At 45.0% G+C, this 9,359-nt stretch overlaps 1 protein-coding gene across 3 annotated transcripts; it reads left to right on the top strand.

Moving 5' to 3' along the window:
* The first annotated feature begins 1,172 nt into the window (after window positions 1-1,172).
* On the top strand, window positions 1,173-9,106 carry ETFBKMT (electron transfer flavoprotein subunit beta lysine methyltransferase). Of its 3 annotated transcripts, none has more exons than XM_059472522.1 (4): window positions 1,173-1,428; window positions 4,265-4,696; window positions 7,226-7,356; window positions 8,066-9,106. In XM_059472522.1, exons 2-4 carry the CDS (start codon window positions 4,377-4,379, stop codon window positions 8,428-8,430), a joined length of 816 nt encoding a protein of 271 aa, XP_059328505.1. In that variant the 5' UTR covers window positions 1,173-1,428; window positions 4,265-4,376; the 3' UTR covers window positions 8,431-9,106. The 3 variants fall into 3 exon arrangements, with proteins under 3 accessions (XP_059328505.1, XP_059328506.1, XP_059328504.1); XM_059472523.1 differs by lacking the exon at window positions 1,173-1,428 and adding an exon at window positions 3,866-4,032; XM_059472521.1 differs by lacking the exon at window positions 1,173-1,428 and adding an exon at window positions 3,919-3,981.
* Window positions 9,107-9,359: the final 253 nt, after the last annotated feature.

The raw sequence follows: 9,359 nt of genomic DNA, 5'->3' as shown, positions 1-9,359 counted from the left end.
AAATAATGTCCACATTAAATAAATCATTTCTTTGGTCCACACCAAATAAACCACAAAGGTCCACGTTTATAGAATTTCTAAAAAGACTGAGTGTGGGTCCTGCTTCAGAAGAGTAAAAGGCATGCAAGTATCCCTGTAGTTGAACATGTCTGTGGATTCCAGGCTCCTTCGTGTAGCAGGAGGACACCAGCTTCTGTCCTGGTCACTCCACAGTCCAGCACGGAGGGATCACCTTCTCTCAGGAAGCTGCACATCACCCGCATTTAAAGGGGAGATCTGATTTACAAGCAGCTTTCCGGCCCTGGAGAGTACATTTTGACTGTAACAAGCTCGCAGATCACTAGATGGCCTCGTAACCTCAGAGATTTGGGCAGACCCTGGCTGGGCTCAGGAATCGCTCGGTTTAAACCCTTGGCACCCCAAGTGCTGCAGAATCATCACCTCGGGCAATGCACAGGAGCCTTTCAAAAACGCAGAGTGAGAAATTTGGTACACTTTGTCCCACTGGGAAGGTAGAGAACCTTTAGAAGCGGTTTGTATTCCCTAAATCCCAGCAGATGGGACGGGAGGTGGAGCAGAGACAAGGTGGGAGCTGTTGGAGAGTCACAGGGGTCTCAGAGGGAGGTGAGCCCGTTTGGAGACATCTCTGTGAAACTCAAAACCTGGGGAATTGGAGGGGGTGCATGTGGGTTTGGTTCCTTGTCCCACACCAATGAGTCCCAGTCACTACCACGTGAAAACGTGGCCACTTCGAGGCCTCGGAGAAAACACCAGCGTTTGTAGTGAAGGTGTGCCTTACCTGCCTTACCGAGCTGTGCCCTCCTGAGGGACAGCAACAATACAGGGTGGGAAGGCCCCTCTCCTGTGCACACCGGAGAGGGTCTGGGGAGAGAAGAGAAGGGATCTTTGGAGAAGCAAAAATACGAACGGGACATGGAACAACAGAGGAGCGGGGAGAGGTCCCACTCTCCCCAGAGGCAGAGCCGGCCCTGGGCGCTGCCTATGGGAGCTGCCGCTGTCTCCGAGAGGCCGGAGAGCTTTCCCTCGCCCCCACCGCATTGACAGCGCCCTTGATCTGATGTGCGAAGGGCAAAACCGCCCTCGTTTTCCCTGCCGCTCAGCTGGGCCGTGTGTTATCGCTCCTTTTCCCGCGCGGATTTTTATCGGCGTTTTTAAACGCAGGGCTCGCTCGCACTGACGCACGTCTTTCAGAAAAGCCGCTCGAACGCATCGGGAGCGGAGCGAGCCCAGGCACCGAGCAGGGCTGAGGACTGGGAGCGGGGCAGGACGGCCAAGAGCAGCGGCCCGACCTGCAGCGGAGGCCGCGGGGCCGGCGGGGCCGGGCGCTCCGGTGCTGCCGCTTTAAGGGCGGGCGGGAGCGCGGCCCGGCCCGGCCCGGCCCCGGCACAGCGGCGGCGGCAGCAGCAGGTACGTGCGGGCCGGGAGCTCCGATCGGGCCGGGCAGCGGGCCCGGCTGTCCCCCTGGCGCGGCCGGGAGCTGCCCGTGCTGCCGAGGCCTGTGGCTGCTTTGCCGGGAGAGCGGCGAGGGCGGCGCGGCGGCCCCGGCAGCTCCGCTCGGCCCGCGGCGCGGGCGGCGTGTGGGGAGGGCTGGTATCCCCCGAGGGGATGGGCGCTTGGGCTTTGGACGGCTCTTTCTGAAAAAGAAAAAAAGAAAAAGAGAAAAAAAAAAAAAAGAGCTTAAATTGCATAGAAATTGATGTTTTGGTTTTTTTCTTTTTTGATCGGGGGGGGGGGGGGGGAGGTGAGGCTTTTCTTATGTGTTTTGCTAGGTTTTGTCTTCTGGTTCAAGAGTAAGACAAGCAGTAGTGTCAAATGCCGGTTATCCACCCTGATTTTATTCTATGTAAAATAGACAGGTTAGGAGTGTTAAACACAGGGATATCCATGCTGTTATCCATCCTGGTTTATTCCCTGTAAGATGGACAGGCCAGCAGTGTCAAACACGGGGATATCCATCATGTTATCCAGCCTCATTTCATTCCCTGTAAGATGAACAGTCTAGGAGCGTCAAACACAGGGATGTCCATCCTGTTATCCATCCTGGTTTTATTCCCTGTAAGATGGATGGGCCAGGAGTGTCAAACACAGGGATGTCCATCCTGTTATCCATCCTGGTTTTATTCCCTGTAAGATGGATGGGCCAGGAGAGTCAACACAGGGATGTCCATCCTGATGCCTTCCCTCACTAAGCATTTAAGCTCAGTTTGGCATCGTGAATGCTGAGCTCTTGGCAGGTGTTTCTGTACCAACAATTAATTTCAGGACAGTAACCATCGTGACAGGCCATGCAAAATAAACACCACAGGATCTCAGCCCTGCTAATTTGCAGAAATTCATGGAGAAAAGCCAGGATACAGCATTTGCTGACAAGATTTATCTCATCTCTCCAATTGATTGCAGTTAACATCATGCTTCCCTTAGGCAGATGAGAATTATAGAGATCTGCCTTCAAGAAGGAAGGCATTTGCTAATTGCATTCATTAATTACATGGACTCTGCTGAATGGCATTCTCCAGTGTGGAAAAATGCAAAATGTTTGATCATGTGTATCTGTTTGTAATAGAAACATAAAGCCTTTAGCCAATGATTTAAACAAGATTTAGTAGGAATATCAGCCTAAAAAGCGAAGTGTGAAGTTCACAGCTTAACGTTTGAGTAAGTAATGAAACTAAAGCCAGTACTTAAAGCAGAGGCTAGCACACAACAAAAATACAGTTAAACACCTATGAATTTTATTCTAAAGATACAGACAAATAAAGAAAATCTGATCTAATTAATTAAAAAGTGTTAAGACTGTTTCACTGACATATTCTTCCTGTTGTGCATTTGTCCAGTTTTAAGGACAACCTGCACAGCTTGAAGTTGTCCACGATTCTGTTGTTGTGAAAAATTGCTGGGGCTGGGATGAAAGTTGTCTTTCTTCATGCATTATTCTGCTGGTTTGTGAAAACCACTGCAGAAGAGAGAAAACATTTACAAAACAACGAGTTCAGTTTCTTGTTTGTTTCTACTTGCAGTCTTGCTGTTGTGGAAGCACAGGCCTGAAATGCTTCCCTGGTCGTCAGTTTCAGGGGAGGTTCAAAAGCTGTGCCCTGAAGCAAGGAAGTCCGAGTTATTGAAAAGAAATTAGAGAGTAAGGTGAGGAAGGAAAAAGGATATGGAAATATTAATGGATGGGTAAAGGAGATCTAAGCAGGGAGGCTGGAAAATATTTCCTCTCCCTTCAGGACACTTCTTGCTGAGTGTACTCTCAGGATCAGCACAGAAAAGGCCCAGGGTCTACAAAAGAAGGCAAGTGAGGAAAGTTTGCTGATGAAGTCCTGAGAGGCTCTTCTTTGCATCTCAGTGCAGTACTGTGGCTCTCTACTCCCCGTGCTCTTGATTCATAAATGAATCTAAACTCTGACATACCAATCTTTCATTCTTCTTCACTGTTTGTGTGAAGTGTACTACACACCTTGAGTGGTGTGAGAAGGCTGTCCAGTCCAAATGTTTGTCCACCTTTTAAAAATTAATTTAAATGTGCTGGGTTCAGTTTCTCTCTTCAGACAGCTTTGGAGCATGTTTATATAGCGTCTCAGAGTGGGCTACAGGGATGGAGGTCTCCTTTCTTCTACAACTGACAGCATCCACATGAGACTATTGTACCACCAGACTAACCAATCCTTTAAAATACTGGCTGAAATGCAATGAATTAGGACTACTCTGGTTAAGATCAGTTTTGAGGATTTTTTTGTGTTTCTCTCAATTTTGGAGTTGGTAGATTGATAAATCTTAAGGAGAGAGAGGAATGCCTTTAAAATAATGCTTTTGTATAAGGATTCATCACCATTATAAAAATGGTAATTAATGGTGTCTCTTCAAACAACCTGCTGATAACCACTGCTGTATCCACAGGCCCTGCAATGCCAGAGTCTCCCTGCAAAATCTGAAGATTCAGTGGAAGAACCCAAAATGGGAGTAGGTTGCTGTGTGTCTGTCTTCAGGGCAGAGGGAGAGAGATGTTAAAAGGTTGCACATTCAATTTTTAGCTCTATTGGCTGTTCCACTAACTGGTTGTTTCTCACTGGATAAGTTCAGAGTACTCTTCTGAATGGGTTCTTGATAGTTTCTTCCTTGAATACCACTTCTTTCAGACTTAAGACTGGGCAGGGGCAAGGCACAAGAGCACAGGGATCTCCTCTTCTTAAAGACTTGAAGTCACAGAAGAAACATCACTGACATAGCATTTTTCTCCTTTCAGCAATTGTCATCCATCACTATGAACAACAACATCCTGTGAGTTTGTTTCAAACTTTCTTCAGATAAGCTGTGCTCCGAGTTCTCCTGAGGAAGGCTGTTCTCCTTGGGGAAGCATGGCCTTCCGTGGCTGGAGGTGGCTCCTCCTCCCGAGCAGGCAGAACACCCTTGCCAAGGTGTGGAGGAGCAGGAGGGGAGGCCCCTCTGTGTGCTGGCAGCGCTGCTGCCACTGGAGCTCAGGCAAGGCTCTGGCCCCCGAGGTGAGAGCGTTTCTGGAGGAGAACACTGAGGTCACCAACAGCGGGCACCTCACGCCAGAGATCCGGCTGCGCCTGCTCACCCCCCGCTGCAGGTTCTGGAGAGAGAAACCTGACCTGTGGCCTTATGGGGACCCATTCTGGGCCATTTACTGGCCAGGAGGACAAGCCCTCTCCAGGTATGCAGCAAAATTCACCACAGCTGATAAGTGCAGTGTGCCAGGATGTCAGACCTGGCTCTGTTTGTGGTAATTCTTAGTGATGTGTGATTGCCTATTATGGGTGCATTATTCATCCTCCTCTCTGCTTATACTGGAGTGTCCCAGTCCCTGCTGGCTGGCAGCAAGTTCAGCACCTGTTGTGCAAAATAACTTGTGTCTTTTAAATAGGAATTTGTTATAATCATGGCTATGCATGTGCTGGCAACGGGGCTGAATTTGGATCCATGAAGGGCTGTGCAGATGCCATCAAAACCTAGTGAGGTGTTTAATTCTGTCACTCCAAACAAGAGGATTGCTATTTTTTCATAAAGTGAGTGTATGGGTTTTTTGTTGGAGTGTGGATGTGCCTCTGTTGAGAAAAGTAGTTTAATGCTGATGCACTTGGAGTGTTGGTTAGCCTGAATAACTCTCCTCATCTAGGATTCAGCAGCCTTATTGTCGTGACTTTTTGTGGCTTTTAGTCACATCAGAAGGCACATTTGATTTTGGCTGCTGACTGTCAAAATGTCTTTAAATGTTCCTGATTCAGAAGAACTAGAGTTCTTTTATTTTGTGAAATCATATCTCTCATTTAAACAGCAGAAAAAAAAATCTTAATTTTTACAGCAGAGAACAAGCTGTCAGAGAGTCCCCACATAGATGAAAGGGAAGAATCTGAATTGGGGCGTTACTGTTTTTCTGCAAGAAAGCATTAATAAGAAGGCAGTTTTGACCAGGTAAAAGATGAGTCTTACTGTTAAATTAAGAGTTGATTATGCCATGTAGATGAACTAGAGTGCTCCTAAACATTGGGTATATAAAATAGATTAGCTAATTTCTATATTTTCTTATAATTTATATACTTGGATATTTGGGTAGCAGTAATAATTATCTGGCATTTCCCTACTTTATTGTCTTACTGTTTAGGCACTGGTTTGATGTATTAAGAAATGTCAGAAACCAGTTGCATAAATTGGAAGATTAAAAAGGGAGCACAAAAACATATGGTTGCCCCCACATAACTGTCCTCCTATCAGAGCTGGCATTTCCACAGCATCAGAAATCTCCTATTTCACACTACTCTTGGTGTAATTCAAGATTGCTCATTAACCCAGGAGGGCAGAGACACTGTGTGCACTGTGCCAGGGGACACAGCAGCATCCAGCCGTCCTGAGTCACCCAACCAGCAGCAGCAACTCAGGAACCACTCAGCTGGAAACAAGGCATTTGCAGCATTAGGGCCACATCACACCCTACACAAATTACTAATGGAAAGTCTGGCAAATCCCAGAGGGGCTCCTAGAAAGGAGAAACAAAGCACTTCTGTGGAGATCCCACGCCTGTCCTTGGTCCTGGTGGTAAACTAGGGGCTGTACTTAGGGGAGTGATGGCCTTGGGGGAATGCTGTTAAACATGTGAGCTGCTGAGCCTGGACACAAATGTCCTGCACTGGACAACCTTACTAAGCCTCTTGGTGCCATTGCTGCTGGTGCTTCCAGGCCCAGACATTTCCATCCATCCATTCCCAATGCACACCAGTCTTAACATTTCTGTCTGACCCCTGTGAAGAGTCAGCCATCACTCTCCCTGTCAGAAGATAACACAAATGTAGAATCCTTTCTTGTTTCTAGTTCAAAAGAAGTTATGGAAATTGGTAGTAAAATTATGGCAGTTTACAGTAATTCATTTCACCCAGGACTCTTCTCCCTGACACCTTTCCCCTTGGCAGCAAATTGAATTTCATGGCAGTTGTTAAAGTTTTGAACACTCTGCAATAGTTACAATATGGTTCATAGTATTTAACAATAACTGCTATTTGCCTCGTGTCAGTTCTCCACTTCCAGCTCAGAGGTTTTTCAGGATTTCTCTTGGCAGGCGTCAGCAATTAGATGAAGATAGCCTTTCTGCTCACCACAACTCTAGTCTTTTTCTCATTGCTACTCAGGAACAACACTAAGCAGTCTCAAAGTATTTGCATCTTTATCTGCATGGCTCAGGAAAAAAAAAAAAAAAAACAGGAGAAAATCCTCTTCTGCCAAGCAGTTGCATAAGCAGTGTTTCAGATTGGTGGGTGGGCACCATATTCACTGTGAACATACTATGTTTTTTCAGTCAGATTGCTTTTAATTTCTACAAATCCTTACTTCACTATTTCTCATGGATTCTGATGAATTCTGTTTACCTAGAAGTGTCTACTTACCAGTTTGTGTCTACTTAACAGATAAGCTCACCTGTCAGAGAAGGGGCTGATTGACATAAAATGTTGCTTACTTGGCTGAATTTCTTTTTGTTTGTGGGTGGGGGAGGACACTAAGAGAGAAAAATTATGGTCCTTGATTTTTATATCATCTGAAACAAATAAGGAGTTTTATGGCAGCTGCACATGTGGAATAGTATTAAGGTACCACACTTCATTACATGTTTGGCAAGAAACTCTTATGCAGTGTACTGTAAATCTGAGAAATTTGCCTGATCTTGTTCACTGCTTTAACAGCTTTTCTTTTTCAGGTATATTTTAGATAATCCACGCGTGGTTAAAGGGCGATCAGTTCTGGATCTTGGAAGTGGATGTGGAGCAACAGCCATAGCTGCTGTGATGAGTGGTGCATCCCAAGTCCTTGCCAATGACATTGACCCCAGTAAGGCTTTTTTCCATCTCTGTGTAAAGATACTTACTCATTTTTAAAGCACCTTTAACACAGACTTTTCTTTGCTCTGTTTTGGAGAAATTCAAGTTCCAAACAGAATTTTAAGAATGCTAAAAAGAGGAATAGGTTTTGCCAGTACTGGAAGCTGGGCCTCTCTTGGCCCAGGTGTCTCTCCATAGCTCCTTAGAACAAACAGCAAACTTTCTGCCAAGTGTTGCTCATACACCACCACAGCTGGTTTGGATGAGAACTCCAAGCACAAACAGCAAATTGGCTTCTCTGTAGGACCCCAGCATTTTCCTGTGCTTTCATGTACATCAGGGCCTACATTTTGCCTTTTTCCTCTAGGCTTTGTCCTTCCATAATTGACTTATGAATACAGTTTATGCATAATTTAGTTAGGAAGGAAGTATATCCATAGATTAAGGCAGTTATTATATTCTACTTCAATTCCATGATTGGTTTCCACTGGTATCCATTCTAGGAAAACTTCTTCCCTGTGTCATAGTGTAATGAGGATAAAATTTCATCACTTCATGCTAGATTTTTACTCATAATAAAAACTGTGGAAGCACCCTAGATAGGGTGAACAACAACATTCAAGAGATGAAACTGAAATATTTCATCACAGAAATATATAAGAGGGCTGAATGGCAGAATCCTAAAATGTAACTTTAATTTTCCTTTGACTTTTCTTCAGTTGCAGGAATGGCAATGATCTTGAATTGTGAACTGAACCACCTGGATCCCTTCCCCATCACCATTAAGAACATAATTAATTCAGAGGCTGGCAACTGGGACCTCATAGTTCTAGGAGATATGTTTTATGATGAACAACTTGCTGATGGTCTGCATCACTGGCTGCAGAAGTGCATCAGGATTCACCAGACTGAAGTGCTGATTGGCGACCCTGGCAGACATCAGTTTTTAAGCCACAGCATTCACAGCCAGCTGCACAAAGTTATAGAATATTCACTGCCTGAGTCTACAAGACAAGAAAACTATGGGCTAACATCAAGTATTGTCTGGAGTTATCAGCCCTCAAACAGCTTAGATGATTCTTGAAGCTGCCTTCCTATGGGATTTTGTCTCACTTGATTGGCTTTTTGCAGGTATATAACATGAAAATGGGAATTAAAGCAGCTTACTGTACCTTCACTGGAGTGATTTCAATCATACTCACTGAGGCTTTTGCTCAGTTTGATGTAAAAGCTACATGCAAACTGTATTCAAAGGGGCCTGCACTGAAGTGCAGATCTACAGACAACTTACATGTAGGAGTTTGCATGCTTGATGTTTCCCATGTGTATTTGTGTCCTGCTGACATTACTGTGAAGTGTTTTGGATGTCCAGCATACTGCTGTGGGGAAAGGGCTGTGGCTGAAGGACTACTGCATTGCTTCTACAGGCTTCTGCACTTATTTATAGAAAATTTCTAAATATAGAAAACTATTGCTGTCCTCCATAAAATTCTCCACTAGATTTTTAGCTCATATTATGCTCAACTTGAAGTGCCTTGCTCTTTTTCTGGGTGTCTCTTCTGAATGTCAAAGTAACTAATTTAAATCTCCCCCTTCCCCTCTGTAATAAAAATTTCCTCTTCCTTGAAACTGACAGAGTGATTATGTAGGAGTTGCACCCAAATTTAAACTCTGCTTCTTGACTGCCAGCCAGTGTAAAAGCTGTAATAAATGGAAAGTGAATAAATAGTACCAGCTATGGGGTACCTTCCTTCCCTTGAGAGTAGGGTCAAATGATTTACATTCCCTACATTACCCTTTGCAAGGGTAAACCAGGTAATCTGTCACCTTGGGAAGCTGCTGAGGGATGAAGTCTTTACTTCTGTGACAAACAGAGGGCAATGAAATAAAAACAGGGAATGCAAGTCTGATAGAATTATTTTGCTCTTCTCCTGAGGAGATGCTGGACAAACTCCAGAATCATTCTCAGTTTTATCTGCCAACTAAGAACCAGTTTCATCTGCCAAACATGGT

This window comes from Ammospiza nelsoni, chromosome 5 (genome assembly GCF_027579445.1).
Source record: "Ammospiza nelsoni isolate bAmmNel1 chromosome 5, bAmmNel1.pri, whole genome shotgun sequence".
NCBI classification, from domain to species: domain Eukaryota; kingdom Metazoa; phylum Chordata; class Aves; order Passeriformes; family Passerellidae; genus Ammospiza; species Ammospiza nelsoni.
This window is presented reverse-complemented; position numbering and strand designations above follow the sequence as displayed.

Excerpts from the sequence above, each read along its gene's own strand:
- ETFBKMT (XM_059472522.1), top strand. The coding sequence starts at position 4,377 with ATGGCCTTCCGTGGCTGGAGGTGGCTCCTCCTCCCGAGCAGGCAGAAC. Across the intron at positions 4,697-7,225 it reads GGAGGACAAGCCCTCTCCAG|GTATATTTTAGATAATCCAC; the intron begins GTATGCAGCAAA and ends TTTCTTTTTCAG. Across the intron at positions 7,357-8,065 it reads TGCCAATGACATTGACCCCA|TTGCAGGAATGGCAATGATC; the intron begins GTAAGGCTTTTT and ends ACTTTTCTTCAG.